General features: G+C 33.7%; 3 protein-coding genes across 7 annotated transcripts in view; all 3 read right to left on the bottom strand.

Annotated features, from left to right (window-relative positions):
• Positions 1 to 1,039: 1,039 nt before the first annotated feature.
• LOC123534633 (uncharacterized) overlaps positions 1,040 to 24,705 on the bottom strand; it is a 40,340-nt gene continuing 16,674 nt past the window's right edge. Inside the window, exons 1-2 of one of the 2 annotated variants that reach the window (XM_045316958.2) lie at positions 5,410 to 5,588; positions 1,040 to 4,249 (exon numbers count right to left, since the gene is read on the bottom strand). In XM_045316958.2, coding sequence (XP_045172893.2) covers positions 2,445 to 4,244 — 1,800 coding nt within the window. In that variant the 5' untranslated portion in view covers positions 4,245 to 4,249; positions 5,410 to 5,588 and the 3' untranslated portion in view covers positions 1,040 to 2,444. Of the gene's footprint in view, positions 4,250 to 5,409; positions 5,589 to 24,705 lie in introns of those variants that run through there. The other variant, XM_053519855.1, reaches the window with a different exon arrangement.
• LOC123534632 (uncharacterized) lies at positions 10,840 to 20,685 on the bottom strand. Of its 4 annotated transcripts, none has more exons than XM_053519857.1 (4): positions 18,639 to 20,685; positions 14,601 to 14,716; positions 12,946 to 13,281; positions 10,840 to 12,277 (listed from the first exon to the last, which is right to left on the bottom strand). In XM_053519857.1, exons 2-4 carry the CDS (start codon positions 14,705 to 14,707, stop codon positions 10,930 to 10,932), a joined length of 1,791 nt encoding a protein of 596 aa, XP_053375832.1. In that variant the 5' UTR covers positions 14,708 to 14,716; positions 18,639 to 20,685; the 3' UTR covers positions 10,840 to 10,929. The 4 variants fall into 4 exon arrangements, with proteins under 4 accessions (XP_053375832.1, XP_053375833.1, XP_045172892.2 ...); XM_053519858.1 differs by having other exon boundaries at positions 14,601 to 14,712; XM_045316957.2 differs by having other exon boundaries at positions 12,946 to 13,284; positions 18,639 to 20,684.
• On the bottom strand, positions 14,821 to 24,325 carry LOC123534640 (uncharacterized). The gene is made up of 3 exons (XM_053520544.1): positions 23,344 to 24,325; positions 22,516 to 22,544; positions 14,821 to 20,805 (listed from the first exon to the last, which is right to left on the bottom strand). Exons 1-3 carry the CDS (start codon positions 23,449 to 23,451, stop codon positions 20,742 to 20,744), a joined length of 201 nt encoding a protein of 66 aa, XP_053376519.1. The 5' UTR covers positions 23,452 to 24,325; the 3' UTR covers positions 14,821 to 20,741.

The raw sequence follows: 24,705 nt of genomic DNA, 5'->3' as shown, positions 1-24,705 counted from the left end.
GGGCACCACCCATGACAAACACGCACAGATACAGAAGCAGGAAAAAAAACAGTCGGGCACCGCCAAAGACGGCCGGCGGATAGAATTATTGTTGGCATGATAACTCACTTATGGCAAAAGAAAAAGAAAGGCTCTAACATTAGTGACAACATACTAGATCATATAAATTAAAACATTAAAATAGGGTCAATCTAAGGTATAAATACACTAATGTACTCAACAACTTGTCTGAAGTCAGAGCACCAAGAGCCTAACTTTTAAGGGCTCAACTAAGCGAGCTGCAAGACAAAATTCCACTCCCTCTGTCCGTTTTTATAGCATTGAGGAGAAGAGCATCAAGGAGTCTTACACTTAATTAGTCATCGCAACATCAAACAGGAAAGCGTAGCGATTAACTTTAATTTCAAGAGTAAGTTTGAATAGCTCTCCGAAACTGACAAACATATATGATACAGGGCAATATCTCTATTCCATATTCAATAACCTCTTTAGAAGAAAAAAGCTGCTACTTGTTCTCAAAATTGCGGGGCATATATATGAATATTATGTAGACATATGCGATCTACGAAATGTAAAAATACGCTATACGAAACTTTCAGCATTACACAGTTATGACTTTTTTGTATCAGCCGTGTAACCAGAATCTCTATTTAAACTTCACTAGTGGTACTTCGCCTTTAAAACAGATTTCTTGTTTCTCAAGATGATTTATAATAAGCAAATTCAAGAACAATTGACAATGCAGTAAGTAATATATATTATGAAGTTATAAACTCTACATCCTGCTGTCCAAACATTGCGTCACTTCCTTTCTGGGATGGCGAGATTTTACAGACAGGTTGACAAGACAGTATCATAGAAGAATGTTTGGTGACTCAGTGTCGCTGTAAATACATGTTTTTGCAATTTCAGAATCCGCATTTTTAACCCTGTATTATGACTAAAACATTATCACATTGATATATCTAAATGCTCGGTAATTAAACCCTTATTTTGTAAGCGACTAGGTGAAAATGTAATGAGATTTAGAACGACTAGGGAATGCTAATAATATTTAATCATTTGTCCTTATATCGCTAACAAAAAGTATAGTTTCCTATAAATTCGATAACATGTAAAAATAAAATAAGAGAATGTTATCTAACATATAAACGTTTGTTTTCATTTCATTCAAAAGAGATACAAGTTTCCATTACTAACATATTGCTCAAGAACGATTAAAAAAACTCTCGTCCTCATTGCTTTGACAAATGATAGAAGCTACAATTACCAAGATAGCTAAAAAAAGGTGAGAAGGCAGTGCAAAATAACATCTATATTTTCGTTTCCGTTACAATGACAAAAATACAAGTTCCAAGATAGCTCCATAAAATGACAATGCAGTGTCATATTACATTTACTTTCTCGTTTTTATTACGTTAGGCTATTACTAAAATAGCTCTAAACAATGATAAGGAAATGCCAGATATAATTTTAACTCTCGTAACGTTGGAAAGCTACAACTTCCAATTACTTGCAAATATCAATGCCTGTACTTTCAGTTTTGTACTGACATTGCTGTAATAAAACCGAATTTGTAGACAAATATCACACTGACATATAAATTGGTGTTGGAATTATTGTCATTTTTGTAACTTTTAATCTACCGCTCTTACTTGATTACCTCAACAAGCAATATTTATTCAGATTACACAAGAGTTATAGTGGTATTCTAAAGCACACAAATTAGTACCAAAATACACATTCTACGAGGGACTCTTTGACAAATAAGCACATGACCTGCCACAATTGAGAATAATAAAACTATGACACATTTAACTGTATTTTGATATCTAAATCTAAATGGGAACCGTTCAATTAATGCTTTCAGATGTTCTGTACTATTTAATCATCTTGCCATCGATACCGCTATGAAGTAAAACAATCAAAGTTATGTTATAAACCATCATGCTTAAATGTAGCCAATAAAATTACACTGATTAAATGTCAGTCTGTGGGATGAAATATTTTTCGATATAAATTTATATACAATCAAAAGAGTAGCAAACAAATACAGACAAAATATCAAATTGTGATATAATCATACACATAATTATTCTCAATGTATTCACAAAATATGAGTACACGTGACATGACTAAACCACAAGGTGTCAAAATAGGAATATAATATGTTGATGAGCAGGATGATAAGTATGTTTGACGTTTATACTAGTTATACTTCCTGCTACTTCTGAAGATGTTGAAAACATGAAAATCGCAACTTTCATATGTCACATACTGCTATAACAGTACTTTTAGTGCGTACATATCTATAAGGTAAGACCTAGTATCAATGCCATTGCATGTATACAGTTCACTTTCCAGGCAGAATCGTCTTGCTTATTTTTCAAGTCTGTTTAGAAAGTATACTAAACACTACATGTCCCCTACAACTTTTTAATATCTTATTTTAGTGTGTACACGTTTATAATGCTGCAGCTAGTACCAATACCACTGCCTGTGTAGAGTTTCCTCCCCTCACGCTCTAATCCAAGAGAGTACGGAGCAGGAAATTCACCCTTTCCTTGCAGTATCTTCCGGCTATGTTCCAAATCTGCTGAAATAAGTTGAATGCTGCATTTGTCACTGGCACATACCACTAGCGAACCATCATCCAACACAGCAAATCCACCTGCATTCACCAGGCTAGAAAGTGTATACTGGTCTACCACTTCTCCCATATTTTTGAAACAAATTATACTGCTACCATCTGATGCATATATGCATCCATTGCTTTTACTTGCTTCTACGTAATGAACAACATTTGATCTACCAGATTCATATGATTTCAAAACTGTCCCTTTTAGGTTTATCAATTGTACTCTTCCTTCTTTCATCCCAACTGTAAGTAATCCGTCACTAAAAGCTATTCCATAGCAGCTTTTATCGGCTGCAAGTTGTCTGACATTACAAAGCCCATTGATAAATGATACAATTTGAATCAGTTTTTCGTTAGGAAGAGTAACTGCAAACTGAGCACCTGGTAGCAACGCCACATCCCATGGTTCAGATGACAGGTTAAGAACAGACAAAACTTTTTTCTGCTTAACATCAATAATTTTGATGTTTTTATTAGAATAATCGGCAACAACAATGTTGTCTTCCCCAATCGTATCAATACCTGTTAAACGACAGCCATATTTGTCACTAGGTGTTTTTACATCAATTTGACACGATAGTTCGGCGGAAATGCCCTCAAATGTAAGATCATGTAATACTAGGTTCTCAGACAGTTTAGCTCCGTTGCCTTTACTCTGTTCACATTGTGCTACTTCTTTCTTATTGTTGGAGAGCTTTCCGATGTTTGTCTCAGTCTGTAGCAGATTCTGGAGTGCCAAATTTGGTTGAAATGTGTAACTGTTTACATGAATTTCTTCCTGCAGTGTCAGCTCTTCACTCATGTCTGCGTCTTTTGACTCTTCATTTCTTTTGCCATGTATGTATAACATGTTGTGTTTATTTTCTGACTGTAACTTGTTAAGACTGTATTGCTTCCTTTCAATCTTCTGTGTCATCTCCCGGCATTGGTTCAATACTAAATCTGCATTCTTGTTCTCTTGTGAAAAAATGTTTTCAGCTTCTTCGCTGACCAAAGCTTCCCAATTGTCTAATGTGATGTTGATCTCTTGTCTAAACCTTTGAATATCTTCCCTGACTTTTTCGTGATTTTCTTGTATTAGAGTTTTGTTTTCTTGTGCGGATTCTGTCATTTTCTTCAAATGTCCATGTAAAGATTCTAAACACTGTAGAAGACTCTGGTATTCAGGACTGGACAGATAGCTGGCAGAAACATCTGGAATGTAATCTATTTCGCAAGATCTGTGTTTGGTGGTCATGCATGGGCTGCATCCTAAGGTCTTATGCTGCCGACAGAAATACTCTATAACTTTACTCTTATGTTTGTTACATGTTTCCGTTAGGTCGTTTGGGTTTGATATGTCGATAGTCTGTGGCATCTGTGGCGTCTGTGGCATCTGTGTTTTATCAAGAAGGATATGATTCCTGCATGGTGCTGGTTTCTTGTGGCTTTTGAAGCATATCTCACACAAGTGTTCGAAACAATCCTGACAGTAACCATATGCTGGTACTCGAGACCCATCCTGTTCACATGGCAAACAGTATAGTTTGTCGCCATCACCAGAACTACGTTGTGATGACGTTAGATCCAGATCTGTCTCTTTCTCTTTTGTTCCAGAAACTTCCATAATTTCTGTAAAGAACAAAAGTTAATTTACACATATTGAAAGCCATGGCATAAATTATATTTTTTGATAGGCCAGTCTTTGACGGGACATGTTTGTTTCTTAATTTGGAATTAATTCAATGCCGGTTTTAACAAGATAACATTTACAATTATGTAGAATCTTTAACACATCTAGTTCATATTTGATAGCCAACATGTCGACAAATACTTCGAGATTTACGATCCTTGATCTAATCGAAACGATTTAAATATCCGCTCAGTGCAAGGTAATACAACTTATATAAAATATGTATATTTAAGTTGTTTTGAAGTCGGCAAGAGAAAGGTCGAGGTAAGAATAAAAAGTGATGCGAAAACGTCTACAATTTTAGTTAATACCAACAGTCAATATCAATGATCAGATTTTGTTATAAGGCCTGAAAAAATACTTTGTTTTCGGTAACAAGCTCAAAAATATAAGGGTAGGTAGGTCGATTTTTTTCTTTTTTTTTTTTTGTACATGTATTAAGTGAGATTTTTCAGAAATTATTTTTGTGTCAAAAAAAAAAAGAGAATACAAATAAGTGGGTTATGCCTTTAGAGCATCAATAAGTTGATTTCTAACATCACTGACCATGTTTAAAGCATAAAAAGTTGAAAAAAAAATATCCTCCAAAGCCATAAAAACATTTAGGGTCGGGCTAAAAATTTAGGGTAATTCGGGATACCGGAAATTAACAATGTTTTACGCCTAATGTGCGTAATACTATTTATAAAATTATCTAACATTTTCAACTGTGTTTACAGTGTCGTAAAATAGAACGTTTTTTATTACCGACAAAACATTCAAAACAATTTTTTTGCAAATAAGAAATACATAACGTATTGCATATTGAAAGGAATTCACGCTTTATAAATATACAATATTGTGTCATTATGATCTTACATGTCTATAATTATTTGACTCGTCGAACAATACAATACGTTGCTTCACTTTTACTCTATATAGGCATAAACAAGTGTAGAATGAGTCAGCAAAAAATAAAACCTTCCCCCAATTAGGTTGCATGAAGTTCTTTTTTTTTTAAAATATGTTTCATTTGCGACCAAATTAATTCACTAAAACATTTTAAGATATCAAAACAACTTCTATTAGTTCCAGTAGTTATATACAAAAGCTAACTTACCGATATCTGTCAAAGAAACTTTCTGTCCCAATTTACATTATTCGACATACTGTTTTAACAATTTTCAGTTCTCAAAATAATAACTTTTGTTATCGAGGAATTTTGATATAGGGTACTGTACTATTTAGTTGACCTGTCAAAACATGTTTCTGGCTTTCATCTTAGTCTTATATAGGCGTGAACAGAATATAATGAAAGCCGGGAACATGCTTTGATAGGTCAAACAAATTACTTCCTTGTCCTAGTGTAACGTATGAACGGAGAGCAGTAACTTAAAAATGTCTTTTTATGCTATCTGCAGTTATAACTCATGTTCAATGTTGTTAATAGATCCACACGTTTGCTGTGAATGGGAAATATTTTGTGTTTGATGGTCTTAAAATCGTATGACATAGTGAACAAGCTAGTGTACTTCAAGATAGTTTTCATATACTAAAGTTCAAGGAATATCAAATCCTTATTATGCGTCAGTCACACTACACTGTATAGCGTTAACGGAGGCCCAACGTATAGAAAAATTGCGGCAGAAAGTTATCCGGTGACGAAAGGAATCCCCCGCTGCTGCTCGGTGCTCTCGCGATCGGTATATGGGGCGCATAAAAAGCACAATGGCAGCAAGATCAACGCACTTATACAGGACGATCAACGTTCAGTTAACGGTCATCACCGTACTAGTAAGGGACTTGTACCTCGTGAAACGTAAGCGCAACGCATGAGAAACTTACGAAACAGAGTAAGTACATTGCTACCGTACATCTAACTGACGACTTTGTCCGGTGGTGTACGTTCCAAATTTTTAACATGCTAAAAACCTTCCACCGGATGGAACGAACATCGCCGGACAAGGAGCGCAGGCGCCGCATGAGAAACGGAAAAGAAAAGCATGCGAACGGACACGAACGGATTGAAAATTTTGTTATACGTTGGACGTCTGTTAACGCTATAATACGGCGTAGTGTGACTGACCCATTACATTGAGTGTATGTGGTACCAGATTTTTTCAGTGTGAAATGATAGCAACGTGTGCATCAATTTGCTAAATATATTTGTTTTGGAAACATTTTTAGTCCCCTTTCAACAAAATACTATCTTTTCTTTTCGAGGAACTTGGATATAGGTTATTTTTAATGTTTTAAGGGAGAGAAGTAACTGAAAATTTATGATTTATGTTCTCTGAAGTTATAACTCATGAAGTAGTTCGCCTTGTAGATCCATACGAAATTATTTTGTGTTTGATGTTTCAAGAATCGTCTGACGTAGTGAACCGTTGTACTTTAAGATAGTTTTCGTAAAGAAAACGCTACTTTAACAAAATAGCGCCTTAAAGAAAACCCTTCGCTTTTCTTTATATCTTCTATAAATTGAAGAATAAGGCATGCAAGAAAAAGAATCAATCACTGGCAGCGGATAAAGATGGGAATATCCGGCACTCGGGTAACTGTTTAGGCGGTTACTTGACAGGAGCCTCGTTATCGCCTAAACAGTTACCCTCGAGCCGGATATTCCCATCTTTACCCGCAACCAGTGAACGATTCTTATAAAATCAACTGTTAAAGGCACAGGCGTGACAAAATGTGCACAAATAAATACATCAGAAATGTAACCAGTCAAAACAGGGATAGCATTGGGACTTTGCTTGATGAAATAAGAATGTAAATGAATGTCAGTTTCGAAGTTATCAAACGACGTATTCTTGACATCTATATGCAGAGATGGTCTACAAGTATCAACAATTCTAGACGGCTTATATTCTATGCGTGTTTTAAACACGATTTTATTTTTGAAAACTACTTGAAATTTATATCAGAGAACCGTTTCAGAATTGCATTGTGTAGGTTTAGAACTTCTTCGCACAGTCTACTGAAATATCGAAACTGGAAGATATAATAAACTGATTATGTAACAATTATATTGTAACACGAAAGTATTAGAAGATGAATATCATTTTTTATTAGTTTGTCCAAAGTTTAAAAATCTAAGACAGAAATATTTTAAAAGATACAGTTGTTCGATTTCGTCCTATTTAACACATGAAGGGAGAGAAGCAAATCGTAATTTTCTTTCTTATGCTATCTCCAGTTATAACTCGTGTTCAAAGTTGTTAAGTTATTCGATCAGCCCGTTTATTGTGAGTGGAAATTATTTTGTGCTTGGTGGTCTTATACATCAAGATATTTTTCTTACTTCATCTTTCAAGAAATGTTTATCATATTGTGTTAATGTTACTTGTAATGCACTTACAATAATACGAAAAAAGTAATGCTGTCACCGTTATAATTAACACTTATTCAGAAAGACAAACATTAAAGGAATGGGACTTTGTATTTGAAAAAAAAAAGATATTTGGTATCTTTGTTAGTTTTAAATAGACCATTTATTACACTCGGCAATTTACGTATTCTTATTCGGCAATTCAGTACACAAATGTTCACCACTCCGAGATGACGTGCAGAGCGCATGTTTTGGATATCTCATTTCAAGGTCAAGGTCACACTCAGGGGTCAAGTTCATATGAGTGTGTTTCGTGTCCGCTCTGTAACTCTTGGACTGCTTGAAGGATTTCAAAGAAACTTGGCACAAATATTCACCACACTGAGACCACGTGCAGAGCGCATGTTTTAGACAACTAGCTTCAAGGTCAAGGGCACACTTAGGGGTCAAAGGTCATTTATGACTTTGTGTTGTGTATATTGCTATGCATTGCAAGGCTCTTGTTTTTATTGGCAGATTTCTTTTTGTTCTATAACAATATTTTTTTTAATAACTTCACTTTTTTGTTACTATAAATATTGGCAGTAGGGAAAAACCGAGACCACTTTTCTGTGGTAGAACATGGATGGTGCATCCAATTTTCAGATGTATTTTGACATAACTTTACCTGGTAAGAATTTTTTATTGGACTTAGAATTTATTTTTTGAATTTCTTTTTTTTTGTTCCTGTCCTTTGGGCTTCAACAGTCAAGTTCCTCAAATTTTGCTACCATCCTCCGATGTAACCCTTCGGGCATATATTGCCCCGCTTGGTGGCGCTCTTGTTTTCATTTAATCTACTCTATCTAATATTCGAGTTCTTTTTTGACAAACTTAAGGTCTAGGAGAGCTTTGAATTTAATTAAATGTAATGTGTTAGGTATTACTACCAAGTAACAATGTTTCAATTTTCAAAGTTTTCGTTCGCTCCATATGATTATTTCCTATGAAATTGTTGTATTAACTTTTATTCTTTCGCAACGTTTTTATTTTTCTTTAAGGAAAAACGTAAAAGTGGAAATAAATCTACTGCATTAATTTGTTTTGGTTTTAAAACTGTGAGAAGTTTCACATCGATTCGCTTGATATTTTTTTAATATAAACACTAAATGTTTGCGTTCTGTTTACATTAAGTTAAAACAAAAGTTATTCCACCGATATTTCGAAATATATTAAATTCTAAAATATTTGTGATTTAATTAATGTATTATATGAAAGAGTTAAATAACTATTGCCTTATTTACAGACAAAAAAATTCATTCAGATTTTCCTTCACCCCCAGTAGTTGGAAAAGTCGTTCGTATAATTTCATATTTCAGCATTGAAAGGGAATTACTGGACAAGTGAACAGTGTTTTCAATGTTTCAAAATTCCAAGATGGATTGTAAGCAATATCATCAATATGCCAGTAACTGTAAAATATTGTGAGATATCTGATCTTTATTTGTCGGACAGCGAATGCAGGTGTCTACATAACGGAGGATGACATGTATTAATTCATTTATCAATTATAATTTAGTTGGGCTAGAAATATTAGGCTAGTATCGCTGTCATGACTGCGCGGCATCTAGTTGACTTGATTTTCTTATCATCCTATGTGATATAGTATAAAGCAAAAGTGTGTTTTATATCTTGCGAAATGATTTGCTGTCTTTTGTATTGCATATATTCTGTTCTCTGCAACGACGGCCTAGGTACTATATAGTAGTCCAGTGGTACTGCGCCTGTTTCGAGTACGGGAGGTCTTGGGTTCGCTCCCTTTCCGCGTGGCCAAAGACGTCTACCGCGTTATATTCTAGAGTTGCAGCAGTTATATTTGCTGCAACAAGTAGAGATCGCCGTTAATATGACTGGAAAAAAATGTTGTTCTTAGCAAATTCATACTAAATTAATGAAATTTTGTTGAGCGGTTTATAGTCAGAATGCACTTCCGGTACATTTTCATCACTTCAGCCGTTGCATAGCATCATTTTAAGTTCCAGACTTCAAACGTTGATGAATATGGGCTAAGGTTTCATTCAACATGACTTGCGTGTGAGAAACGTCCGTTTAATATTTTACTGCAAATTAATCTTTTATATGTTATCACGCTTGGAATTTTGAATGTTGAACTATGATTGCAGACCTAGGTCTACGTTCTAATCTTGACTTTAAAGAACAAATGAACAACCTCAACACTTTTGAATGTTAATCTACGACCTGAACAGTTTTGAATCTTGATCTACAGGTTGCAGACTCAGGCCTAATATGAACGTTGGTCTACGACCTGTATAAATACGAATATGGGTCTACTTCCTTAACTTCCAGTCGTAATATTTCTGTTAATGCTGTAATATTCAATTTTATTTAAAAGTTGGTAACCAAACTTTAGCTACTATGCTGTTGTAACTGCAAATGTCTAACCAGATTAATAACGATATAAATATCGTAACATCGTATTCGGTATTATTGGCTTCTACACCACGACAATCTGCTATTGTATAATGTTGTACCGTCGTACTGTCGACCTCGACACCACGACAGCACGATGCTATAGTGTGATAATCGACAGCGACAGCATGACAACACGATACGATAGTACAGAAACATGATGATACAACAAGACAACACGACATGACATCACGACGTGATAATGCGACATCGCGTTGTGCTCTTGCATCGTGTTATCGTGCTGCCGCATCTGTTATTATACTTTAAATTAGCATTGTATTATCGTGCTGTCATATCCTGTTGTGGTTTTGTTGCACAGTGTTATCGTAATATCGCCCTTACCTCTTAAGGGGTCGACAGTACAACTATACGATCGGTCTACCAGAACACTATCATGTTATAGCACTTTAACAAAATATTCTAAGAAACGCCTAATTTTAACAATAATAAAGATTGACAATGACGCTAAATATCTGAAACATCGAACAATTTATGAAGTAAAGTTCGTATCGACTTTAAGTACGCTGTGTACATTTTGTGTGACACAGCACAAGCTCTATAAGTGACAACGTTACCGCGTCCAGTAGATCAGAAAATTGAAAACCGTATAAGATTGGATTCGAAAGGCAATATTTAAGGTGATAAATAAAAGCGATTTGTATTATTTTGTAAATTTGACAAATTCATACCTATATATAATGGTATTACCTTAACATCAAACTTTTTTTCAGATAAATTGTAAGAATGAACTTCAGTTTAAAATTCATAATTTATTTAGATATCATTAGGCACAGCTCTTAGTTGGTTTGAAATCTTAAAAGTACAAATGAATACGTAAAATCAATCGGATATATCAAAAATAATTACTTTGTCAGAATTAGCACATGTTACGATTAAACAATTTCTTTTGTCGTCATAATGCAACGCAGCTTGATTCTCCAAACCAGCGTCTTTGGGTACCAACTCTCCGAGGTTTTTCCCAGTCTTATCAAACATCACAATGTTTTGTGAACTAAATCCAGACAGGAATACGGTTCCATCACTCGATACACATACACCTAATGTGTTGACAAGCCTTTTGTCCCGAAGTTCTCTTTGTACCGTATAATTTCTTCCCAGACATACGGCACCATCACTGTTGTCTGTTACGATAACAGTTTCCCCACTGCCTGCCATATGCCGAATTGTCGATTTACATATTGTCTTGATATCTTTGCTAATAGTTTTCAGTAAAGTACCGGATGTACTGTAGACATTGACACTCATTCCGGAAGGTATCCACAGCTCTCCAGCACAGAAAGCCATTCCCCAAAAGCCTCCGCCTTCTACAGTTATCTCGCTCAGCTTAGACAATGAACTGCCGACTGAAATAAACTGAACCTTGTTGTTGTACATCTTCACAGCGACTTCATTCTGACCAGTACAACAGATACCCATAGGATAGCTACCTGGGTCACAGTGATCCTTGATGTTGTAATTCATATCAAGCCTCTTAATCTTCTTATTATCGCAGTCAGCCAGCATGATCGTACCGTCCTGTAGCTGACATACATCAATTATATAACACCTTTTACGGTCGTTTTGCATTTTGATATTAATCCCCTTTGATTTCACCTTACATATTCTTTGGGCAGTTTGACGTTCATTTTCTGTTACTGTATTCACATGCCCTAAAGGTGTCGCTGCCATAATGGAGGTCTTCAAATCTGTATTTTCTGTAAAACATAAAGTTTTACTACCTGTCGCCTCGCGTTCTTCGACCAATTTTACTGCATCCTTTACAGTCTGCTGTATCAGTTTCATCTGAACAAACTGTTGTCCCGCTTCCATACTGGTAAATGTCTGTAACTGACTACTGGCATTCTCTATTTCCTTTTTCGTGTTTGTCATTATGTTGATACTATGTTTCAGTTCTTCTTTCTCCGAAGTATAGTCCTTGTTAAGAGTGCTAATTGCTTCATATTTTAATTTCCGGATATGTTCTATCAGGTTCTTCTCAATTTCCTCGATTTTGGCAAGTACATCGTCCCTTTGCTCTTCAAGGCTATCGATGTTTTTCTGTGTTTTCCTGTCAATGGCAATAAGACGTTCTTGAATGTTTCTCGTCTGATCCTGTAAACGTTGTACCTCCTTTTGATGAACGAAAGATGTGTGTACGTCTTCTATTTCACTAACGTCATTGCATGACCTGAAAAACAAATAAAGAACATGCACCTTATATTAACTGCACATTGGCAAAGAAAAGAAAGGCCAGGTTAAGTAACCCGGAAAAAATGACATTAATTTTATCGAAATTCGGACATTTGTCCCCATCCCCTTCTCCACAAACAAATTTACAACAAATGGAAATGGATGGTGGGGCAAATGTTTTATGTATTATTTCTACTTGTGGCTGCGGGGATGGGGGGTGTGTGTGTGGGGGGGGGGGGGCAAATGCCCTGCAGTCAGTTTGAATGCTAAATTCAAATTGATCTTTTTTTTTAATATAAGAGCTTTTAGCTTTCATTCAACGAAATCTAAGAGGTTTGGTTTTTCCGCCTTGATCAAATACAGTAAGGAGGAAAATGATTGTAGATTGTACCTGAACCTATTAAATTTGTAACAGTCTTATATGTATTTTAAAAGTACTAAACATGCTAAAATCTTATCAATTATGCTATTGCTTATTTTTAATTTAAGATACTTTTTAAAAATATTCATAAAGGTAAATATACAATCATATATTTTAAATACATAAATATTTCATCCAGGATTTATTACAATGTTACATTGTATTTATGAAATCTTTCATTATAAAAACAAAACAATATTTGATATGCGGCCACATCACAAGAGTAAACAAAACAGAAGTTTTACCTATGTTCCTTTGCTATGCACTTCAGACAATAGACCATATCATGGGCTCCACAGTACATCTCAATGTCTCTGTTTGGATGGTAACGACATTTTGTAGCTATGGTTACCATAGACCCTCGTTTAGTGGCGTCTTTGTCTAGTAGCTTATGTGAAAGAGTAGCTTTTCTCCGGCCATGCTGATTGGTACATTTTGTACACAAATACTCCTCACATTCCGGACAATACTTGACAGCTTCCTCCCTGATATGGTCTTCCTCACACGGCGTACATATGTAGTCAAAATCCGCATCCGAACCGTCTTTGATTGATGTGGACAACCTTCCATCAGCCATTTTACTGCTATGTAAAATGTAAATTTGTTTGTCTTATTTTAAACTTTAGTAGTCAAAAAAGTATGTATTATGATATGATATTAAACAAATTTCACATCCTCATCTGTCTTGAAAAGTTTATCGTATTTATACGTATTTGTGAACGTGGATTTGTATCTTTATTCTAGCATAAAAGTGCTGTTTTTGTCACTTTTTGGGGGCGTTTTAACAGGAGAGAAAACGTGTGTTAACAGAGAGATTCTCGCGCTCACGTGCTGTTATAACACCTTTTTATATATGCGCGTTCCATAGCAGAGCGTAAACATCATTCGGCCCCAAAACGGATAGTTCAAAACAAAATGACGTCAACGAAACAAAAAAAAAAAGACATTCCCGCGCATTTCTTGGAAACAATGACGTTGAGTGATATTGTATTCATGCATTTATTAGTTTTTACGCGTTTCGTGCTAGAATAGCGTTAGCGCATGTTCATTTCGTGTTATAACATTTGCAGAATCCCTCGAGATACGTTGGTAACCTCGCCCTAACGGGCTAGGGCACCAACCAATCGCTCGGGATTCTGCAGATGTTATAACACGAAAAAACATGCGTTATCCCTACAATTAAACAAACTGGTTCCAAGCACAGTTTCATTCATAACAGATGTCGATATAAATTATACTGCGCATTATTAATTAAATGCTTAACAAAAGTATTGCTTTTTATTTGATATGATTTTGCATAAAACACAATACATAATGAGCACTAAATATGTGAAAAAAAGACAACAATGACAACATTCTACGGTTTGTATACCGAAATAGCGTACATGGATGTTATGTTCTGCTACAGAAATAATGTTTTTTTTTTTTTTATTTTTTTTTTTTTTTTTTTTTGCTATTTCTATACTAAACAAATTCGTTTTAGAAACATTCTGATGAATGCTGAAAGTAAAATTGTAAAATGTACTTTGTCTTCAATTTGCTTAACATGCTTAAGGGGGTAATGGGGCGTAGATGTAAGCGATTTTTTAAACATACGTTAAACGGTTTTAAACTGTATTTCAGGTTATATTAAGATAGTGGACCCGTAATGGTAAGGTTTAACAGCTGCGCAAGATCTCAGCTTGGTTCAATTTACGAAAAGAAAATGAGACATCCACACATGTTAGCCGAAAATTGTTACAGTAGCTCTATATATTTATCAAATAATTAGGTCATCTAAGTTTGTGATGTTGCTTAAATTACACATTGATGCGTTAAGACTTACGTTCTACAGATCTAAGAAAACGTGATAATTTAAACGTATTAATGAGGTTAAAATAAGCTTAAATTAAATTCTTACCTATTAATATAGTGTATCAATCTCTGTGACTCGTCATTTTGATTTCTATTTTCCCAAGAGCGGATCCAGTCGGTGGTGAAACATATGGGCGCACCCACTTCATACATTTAGCCTATCTTAACGATAAAACTCAATTTAAATTGGATGACTCCCTTCCCTCTCTATATATATTTCATACGAACAATCAAGTTTTATCAAAAGGTTACCTTGTTTAATCATGCTAGTATAATATTTATTTATTCCAGTCTCATTCATATACATTATAAACAAATATACATGTATACAGCCATTCTATAATAATTATTTGAGACTATTCAGCAGTGAAACAACATCATAATAATTATGTGTACAATATTAAGATACAGTAGCATTTGTACAGATGTTAAAAATAGCATTCCAGGAAACATTTCCAGTGTACAAGATATATCAAAATTGATTGTTAAAAGGGGTATTTTTATTTACTTTATTTTTACTTTATTTATTTATTAATACTTTTAACATTGCAGTATAATAAACAAAGTGATAGAAATTATTGTGGCAGTCACAGTCTACTTTTAATTCGACAGAATTGTACTCAATATCTTCTAAGTTTGAGCGTAAACGGTCGAAAGTCATTTTAATTAGATAATGAAGGAGTTTCGAAAGTTTTGCATTCAGCTGTCAATATGCGGGGTGGTAAATGGTTAAACACTTCATTAACGCGAAAAACAGAACAATAAAACTATCACATAATTTACCTAGCTTATGATTAATAATCTTTTCGCTTTAATGTGTGGTTTTCTGAAACAGAGACAATTTGGAAAACACCAAATATTGACAATTCATTCACGGTCAAGAAAAATATCTATCCAATACCCAAAGGTCGCTATTGTATTCTATCATAAAATTTCGCATGAGAAACCATAGGTTACCTGTAGAAACAGGAAATTGAACAAGATTACCATTAAACCAAAGAACATGCAACAACTGTGAAAGTAAGTTAGGAGACGAGTTTCATTATCATTTCGAGTGTAACCTGTTTTCAAGTGAACGAAAAAAAAATTATTGGAACAACTTATTAATACTGGAAATAAAAAATGAGTTTTTAGAACTGTGCAAATTTGTTAAAATTATATTGTCACAGCTAATTAGATAAATGATATTTTGTATTTTCATCTCCGTACATTTTGTGACTCTCCGATGCCCGAATGGGAGCATCATTTATTTATTTACTTATTATATTGTAATACTGACATATGACATTTAGATATGAAAGGCGTTTTTGTGAAAACTCATCATATTTTGTTAGAATTGAACTGTACTATTATTTTCTTATGAGCCTCCAATAATATATAATTATTGTTAAAAATCTCACCTCATTTATTCATGTATTCATGAAATGAGTGAAATAAAAGGTTTTTGACTTGACTTGACCTTTGTTAAATTAATTTGAGTTTAAAGAAATTTGAGCAAATGATGATCAGAATATGAATCGCATTACCAACTTTTAGTAACATCTCTGAACCGATAAAGCGGGACAGGTCTACCTATCATAGAAATCAATAAAACCAATAATCCAATATCAGCGCTACCTGACGGATTCGTTGATTTCCGTACTAACTGTTGTTGTTGTTGTAGTAACACGGGGTGGGTGGTGGGGTCGGGAAGGGGGAATCGATAATTAACAGCTTTGGTCATTAACTGATGCAATTACAGGCGGGCGGTTTGCTAAACGATATACTTGAATCAAGTTTTAATAATATTAAAGTGAAATCGGAACAAGTCGAAAATTTATATAATACTTTATTAACTGTCAAATAAAAGTAATATTTAAGAATATGAATATGTTACCTAAAATATTTAGAAACCGTTAAACTTAAATTTACTTTCTTTTTAATACATGAAACATCATGCTAACATATATCTATGTACAGAAAAGAAATATTTACGCACACGAAACTGTTGTAAATAAAATAAATATTCAAAAATATGAATATGTTATCTAAAATATTTAGAAAGCGTATATGCTTCCTCTATACGCGCTTTCTTTCACATATTATGAACATTAGAATATGAGCTTTTGTTTCTAAAATATTTTCAAAATTCTTAATCACTAACGCTTTTCGATTTTCATCGTAAAAGGTAGTAAAAACAGCAAATTCTCATGTATTTCCGTAACATAAAGTATGTCAGTAATTAAGTATTGAAGCCTTCATAAGAAATATAGCTTTTTTTTTTCAAGATGTCTAAAAAGTATATTTTTGTTGTCGAACGATCTGGAGGCCAGTCGCTTTAAAGAAAAAGAAGTATAGAAATAAGACTTATACTTTTAAAAGAAAATACTTAACCATTACCATGCTGGACACGATTGGTTCTTCCTTTGCGATCAGTGTAGATTATGATCAGCCTGCACATCCGTGCAGACTGATCATGATATTCACTGTCTGTCATTCAGCCAGTAACTTTTTGGTATATGCACCCCGTTTCATAATTAATAGTACTCTCCAAATTGAAAGATAGACAAGTTCATTATTATAATTTAGCATGGTAAGGATTAAGTTTCTTATATCGTGCTTAAGGTATTGGACCCCTAATAGTAATGTTTTAAAAATGGCATTTGCTTGGTATATTCTTAAAGTTGACCATGTTTCACACTGTGTTGCAGATTTTAAACAACTTTTACCGTGCCGTTTTTTGTAAATTTTGTACAGTTCATGGTATTTCCTCACGCTCAGGAAGAGACAAAATTCAATGTGATGGCCACTATCTAAAACGTTTGCAGAGAGTTCATTACAACACTAATTTTGATAAAAGAAACATCAAACTATTGTTAAACAATTATAAAACACAAAATAAAACTTTAAAAATCATTTTTGTCTAGGGTGCCTCAAGTAAACAGATTTAATGAGACAGAATTCTAACTCCAACATTGAAAAATTAAAGTCGAATCCGGCGGGTCTGTTTTGAATTTTGCTCAATTCATTCAAAAATAACCTTGGGGCAATAGTAAAACCTCCTTGCATTTCTTCCACAATATGTAATCTAAAGAATAAGGGCAAAATAGAGAACTTTTACCGCACGTAACTCAGTATTTTTAAAAATGTCTAACTCTACCCCTCCTGATTCAGAGGTAAATTCACATTGAACAGCAAAAAATTGCTTATAAAATGAAAATTTTCCACTTTTGTACAATTCACCCATAATTAGTCTTGAAAGAAGTAAAAACTTACTAGAAAAAAAGGAAAACATGGAGAAAAAAATTTGGTCCCAGTGGGGTTTGAACCTACGCCCCCCTGAAAATTGCAGTCAAAGAAGTTTTATGGTAGGAATTGAATACTCTTCAAAAAGGAGATACTCTATTACGGGTCCAATACCTTAAATAGAAATATCATATTTGCATAACTTGAATAAGTGCTGCTGACAAATACTAATACCATAGTATACTTTAACTATAAATATATTGTTACAGGAAAACATTAAATAACAATAACTTCAGCAAAATCTCAATTTTAGAAAAGCAGACTTAACTAAGTAATAACTGAAGTTTTTTCGTGAAATTTGGGCCAGGATCTTTACTCAGTAAATATTTACGGAACAACTCTATTCATGATGTGAATTCTAAATTTGTACTGATTTTTCCTACATTCATACGATTCATGAAATAAGGTAAAAAATCATAAAAAAAATTCCTGAAAGGGAAAAGACTATATAAGGACAGAAGAAAGTGAAATATATATAATATTACAAAGCAAAAACCATAAAACCATAAAAATACCTATCACTTGTAGTAAGTGGGGTAACACTTATTTTTTATGACCCGGTTTGAAAAAACACTGACCGGATATTGTTTAACCCTAGGCAATATTGTAATGCACAATAAAAGTCAAAGGGTAATTTTAAAGTATTTGTTACAATTAAATTATTTTATGCTTTATGTGATTGTGTGCAATCTTGGGACTAAAACAAATAATTATAGATAACGCAATTTTTTAAACGAATGATTAGAGAATGTACCAAAAAATATGCATTAATTTAAGAATACAGAATATTATTACATACTCGTTTCTATTCCCTGTTAAGTTACACTGGTACCGGAAACGTCAATATTTTTCCATACACTGACGCCTGAATTTCATATCGGGTGCGTGACGTAATTCAGTGTTTGTTCTTGCACTATTTTTTTTCTATTAAGTCCAGTATTGTCAATTCTATTCAGGCTATTGAACAAATGTATGATATTTGCATTATATTTATACGTGTAGATGTGTATGTAATAAAAAGGTTATTATCTTTGCATCAGGAAATATGCACTCGTTCTTCAGCGGAAGCATATTGCGCTCCTTCCGCTGAGAACTCGTGCATATTTCCCGATACAAAGCTAGTAAATTATAAATATATACAAAGGAGGTTCGGAAAGAAGCAGAATTATCAGTTCATCAAGGCTATCTTTCAAATTAAAGTTTGGTCATATTATGAATAGTAGAAAATGATTTTTTTTTGCTTCAAAATTATTACAAAATCCCATATGAAGAAAAAAAGATGACCGCGTCGGGTATCGGACCCGGACCGCCGCGGCAATAAAAAAGTCTCCAGATCGTTCGGCAAAAAATAATATAGGTATCTGGAAATTAATCATCGCAATATTCCTCAAGGATGCTTTGAAACTCAATTACTGACAGACTATATTTTACGGAAACACACGAAAATTAGTTCTTTTAAGTATTTTTTTGCGATGAAAATTAAAAGCATTTGTATATTTAATGCGAACTGAACACTAAATCCTCCATAGCGTTATTTTAAACGACATACAAACTGAGAATTTGTTGAATAAACTAACTTGGAAACTTGGATCTAGGTTTCGGCGTTTCTGAGTTCAACAATAAATTTGTTTTAATTTGTCGAATTACAATCTCAGTTCTTTTTTTGTCAATGTGAAGTTGCCTACAATTCATAGGCTTTGAGCTATAACAATTTGTACCGACAAAGTCAGGCTAGCAGACGACAATATTTTCCGTAACAGCTTCCGAATACTTACGGATAACGGCGGAAAAAGCCGGAATTTTGAAGAAATGTTCACTGTACACACTAAAATGCAAAAAGGACCAAACAAACCATTATTAAATTTAAAACAAATTACACATAACGAAAACTGAATAATTTTTCTACATTTTTAGGGGTATCGATTTTTTGATTATTTGCGGAAAATATCTCATTTTATCTGTTATATTTGAAAAAGTCAGTTTTTTTACCCGTTTCCTACAGAGTCTATATGAACTGAGGTGGGTCTATTTAAAGTCAAAAAGGACCAACCAAATATTAAAATATTTAAAAAAAAAAATATTCATAATATCCGGAATAAATTAAACTTTAATTTGTGGGGTATCGAATTTTTGATTTCCAAATAGAACTTTTTCTATTGAAGTTTAAGTAATTTTTTCCTTCTTTGTTTATATAGGCAAATTTATCGATTTTCCGATAGATCGATGTTACTAAAAGTTGGTAATGGATTATTAGGTTTGCCAAAGAACTCCTTTGATGTCTAACATATTTCTTAATTATTCCACGGGACTTGTTAACCTCCAGTGTTTTTTTAACAGTATTAATACACTGAATACGTTGACGTCACATTAGCCTACTATAGCTAGCGCCATGCATACGCAATAAAATAGTGCTTCCTTATTTCAACCACATGATCAAATAAAAGAGATATTTGATTCTAAAAAATACAGTAAATCCATGTTTTAATATATTTAAACGCTCGAATATTTGCCGGTTAGAATAATTCAGTCGGGCATATCCTCGTGAAATTTATTTCGGGCATGCAAACTGTTCGTGGTGTTCAAATATATCAAAACATGTTTCTACGACGTATCATGTGACCGTCTCAAACTTAAATAACAAGAATTGAAAATGATGAATGTCTGAACTAATTACATCTCTGAGAAACCGTACTTAACACCACAATTGCATAATTCAAATCTTTCTGCAATTTGAAAGTGTAAGGCAGAGGAAGCTGGCTGCAACTGTCTTCCTAATGACATCGTTTTGGAAGATTTATTTTGGCGATATAACAAAAGTCAAAATTAAATGTCTAAAGTCTCTAATAGAGGTTCTGTATCACAATGCATCCAGTAAACAGCATACATCATAAACTGGCGAGCATTATTTGAGAGCAGCTCCATTTAATGCCATGTGTGCTGGTAAATCTGTTAATTCTATGGTGATACTGAAAATACAACACATATTCATCACATGTTTGACGTCGCTGGAATGAAATGAAAACCGTTACATAATTTTGGTTTAAACCTAGTGTATATCACTTTGACGATGATGTCGTTTTAAGTACAAAGACGTTTATCGAAATGACTTTTAAAGACATCTCGGTGTTTCATCAGAAGTCTGACGCTAACATAAAATGAATATTACATATATGTTGTTCCGCAAAGAAGACTGAAAACTATGTGTTATTATGCAACAATTCACTGTTCGTCACAATTAATGCATCATACTGGCTAACATCATATAGCAGTGCGATGTAAAAGAAACAGACGATGTACATAAAAGTCCTTGATAACGCATTAGACTTGAAGTAATATATCTCAGTGATTTACAGCATTATTGAATCACTCGGGCTGTGTCCTCTTGATATAATTCCTTTGGATCTAAACTACAAACTACGCAAATCACTGTTTGGGATAATTTTATATCATTTCTTAATCTAATTAGATATTGTATACTGATCAAGTTATTTTTACGATCGGAATACATTTGTACACTATTAGTTTGCGTGACTCTATGTCTATTTTGCAAGCATTTTAGTCTGAATACAAAAATCTTAAAGACCTACACCTTCTCTAAATTACCCAACATCTATATACCAGATTTCACGAAAAGAAATCTCTTGTTTTAAATCAAGTTTTGCACATTCCTATCTTTTTATGACAGCCTGACGGACAAACAAATGACCGAACAGACATAATTATGCTATAGAGTTTGCCTTCAATGTACATGTTAATGTACATTTCATGTAAATAGTACTAAATAGCAATACAAAGCCTATATTCCGCTTGGTAATTTTAAAGGAATGGTAGTAAGTTACAGACACTATCATGATAATTATTAGGACACTGAATGTGAAAAAAAGAATTATCGGATTGAAGATAAGTTTCAGAATTATCATGAACAATTTATTTTATCGCAAAAATGATAATTATTGCGTTAAATTTTTTAGCTATCTCCGGACGGAAATACGCCACCAAACCTCCTTTAAAATTTATGGAAGGGAATCTCCGCCAGGACATGCATGCTGCTAAATGACATTGCTATGTTATTTACTTACATATGCGTTCTGCAACATTGCAACTGCATTTTAGTTTATTATATTTTCCTTACAAGAAATTCATCTTTAATGCTTCTTAATGCTAAGAAAACAGTCCTTTCATGAATATCGGTTATTCTTGCATGTAATTGACAAGTGCGTTCAACCTTTTTGTTTGCTTACTGCAATATTGAAATGTATACTCATGCTATAACTAACTGTATTCTATGTTTTCTTACGCGTATTTGACGTTGTTGCTACTGAATGTAAAGAGCTATTAACAACGTTGTGACTTGTGAATATTCCGGCATTTTCATAACTTGATTGTTACTGCTTTTTGGATTTAACATTAGTGATGCTTGCAACCACTTTGTTCTTGTTTACAGTTTCCCGGCAAAAATAATATACTAAAACACATGGCTTTAATAAATATTTAAACTTGCAGTATAACAAAAAATTAAGCACGGTAGTGCATTACAACATTACAGGGAACCAACAAAAAGCAAAAATTTTAGCGCAAATTAGTATACACGGGAGACCACTCTCGACAGCAAATTCACGTGTTCGGTAGTTTCCGTGGGTTAAACGGTGAGAGAGTCTAAACTTACCCGTGTATACTTGTGTTGTTTTCGGTGGAAATTACGTCCCTGGACAGTTGAAATTATGAGTACTATTTTACTAAAACACCGTTCATGGTTCACTGATTTTACGGAAACTGCCGGAAATTCTGGTTCCCAGCTTTCTACGAATTTCATGTTACAAATGTTAAAGTCGCATTTGATTAACTTCGTGCTGCTTAGTGCTTACTTAGCACTGTTTTCGCCTTGCATACATTTCAGTCATTGCAATACTAAGAATCCATGAATTTAAAGTATAGTATACTAGTAGGGACCTACATAGAAAAGGTCTACAACAGGGACCTATATATCAAAAACAAAAAACAACGGGCAACAACTAAATGTTAACATGCATGTGTTAGTTTTATATAATGGAGGAACGATTTAATCAATTTCAGAAAGAAAAACGTACAAAACACTTAGAACTTGTCCACATAAATATTTTAATATGCCACAGAATGGATGCATTTGCCATTTACACGCAAGAATATGCGTTTTACATACATGCAGTGACGAAAGATGCAAGGTATGTGCCATTAACGGATGGAAGGTAACACAAAGACACATGGATGTTGCATTTAGTATAAAACGAATAACACAAGGCAACATGCATTTGTCATTTAGCAGCATGCATGTCCTGGCGGAAATTCCCTAAAATGCAGTTGCAATGTTGCAGAACGCATATGTAAGTAAATAACATAGCAATGTCATTTAGCAGCATGCATGTCCTGGCGGAGATTCCCTTCCATAAAAATTAGCTATTTGCGACTCATCAGTGTGTCCGAACTATACTACAGTTTAGTTGAATATTTTATACTATAAGACTTACCTCTTTAGGTTTATTCAATATTTTAGCAATACATTCTTCTAGTCTTTCCTCCAGATCTTCTGATATCTCAGAATCTTTAAGATTCGTAAATATATAACACAGAGGCATTGTAGAACTTGAACTAATCCGCTATCACGAATAAATTAATTAAACGTCCTTGATGCATATAGTAATTGTATATACATGTATAACTTTCCCACTAGTATTTAAATGTGTCGAACATTAGATAAACCTGAACTAGGACACCGGCCTTTTCATAAGTTTAAAGTAAATAAAAAATAAAGCAACTGATTTTTTTGAAGACGAGAGCGAAATAATTAACTCAAGGTCATAAAGTATCGATTACAGATATATAGCTGTAGTACTGCGATCGATTCGTGCGATGGAAAAAAAGCCATAGTGGATAACAATATAGAAGCATTACGGAACGGTAATACAATAATAAACAATGATAATATACGATAAAAATGAGTAAAGTTTTAGTTATGAATTGGATGAAACGTCATTGGCGTGCACATAATGTATTATTTGATATACACGGATTTATATTATTAAAGCAGCATGTCTGCAGATTTGGCTATAAAAAAAAATTTCTTTCAAATTGAAGTTTTAGTCATATTATGAACATTAGAATATGAATTTTTGTTTCTAAAATAATTTAAAAATTCCAAATCAAGAAAAAAAGATGACCGCGTCAGGAATCGAACCCCGGACCGCCGCGGCAATAAAGACGTTTTCCCGTCGTCGTAACCAATAGCGCTACAGCTGAGGTAGTGAATAATGGCTTCGAAATATAGATATTTATAATCGAGACAGTTCACCTGGAGTAAAAGCGTAACAAACGCTTTTCGATTTTCATCGTAAAAAAGTAGTAAAAACAGCAAATTCTCATGTGTTTACGTAACATAAAGTTTGTCAGTAATTACGTTTTAAAGCCTTCTTTAGAAATATAGCATTTATTTCAAGATATCTAAAAAAAATATTTATTTTTTTTTGTTGTCGAACGATCTGGAGGCTTGCAGCTTAAAAAAACATTACCAAATTATTAATTGGTGAGAAGCTAGCAGTACCAGCAGTAGCAAAAAGCGTGAAATTAGTTGTAATAGAAGTAGTAGTAGTAGTAATAGCAAAAATAATTAATTAGAAGTAACAGTAGCAGCAACAGGAGCAGAAAAACAACGCGAAAATGACAGTAACAGTACAATAGCAGCAAAATGGGTTGTAAAAGAAAAAAAAAAAAAAGCGCTTGAAATTGGCAGTAACAGTAGTAGCAGAAGTAATAAAAATCAAAGTACTGACAGTACAGTTATGTGGAAGGTGATGTATGTTAGTACGTGTATAAAAACGCTAACAGCGCTTTGA

The sequence above is a fragment of the Mercenaria mercenaria genome, chromosome 12 (assembly GCF_021730395.1).
Source record: "Mercenaria mercenaria strain notata chromosome 12, MADL_Memer_1, whole genome shotgun sequence".
NCBI lineage: Eukaryota > Metazoa > Mollusca > Bivalvia > Venerida > Veneridae > Mercenaria > Mercenaria mercenaria.
The sequence above is the reverse complement of the archived record's forward strand: the minus strand, read 5'-3'. Positions and strand labels throughout refer to the sequence as shown.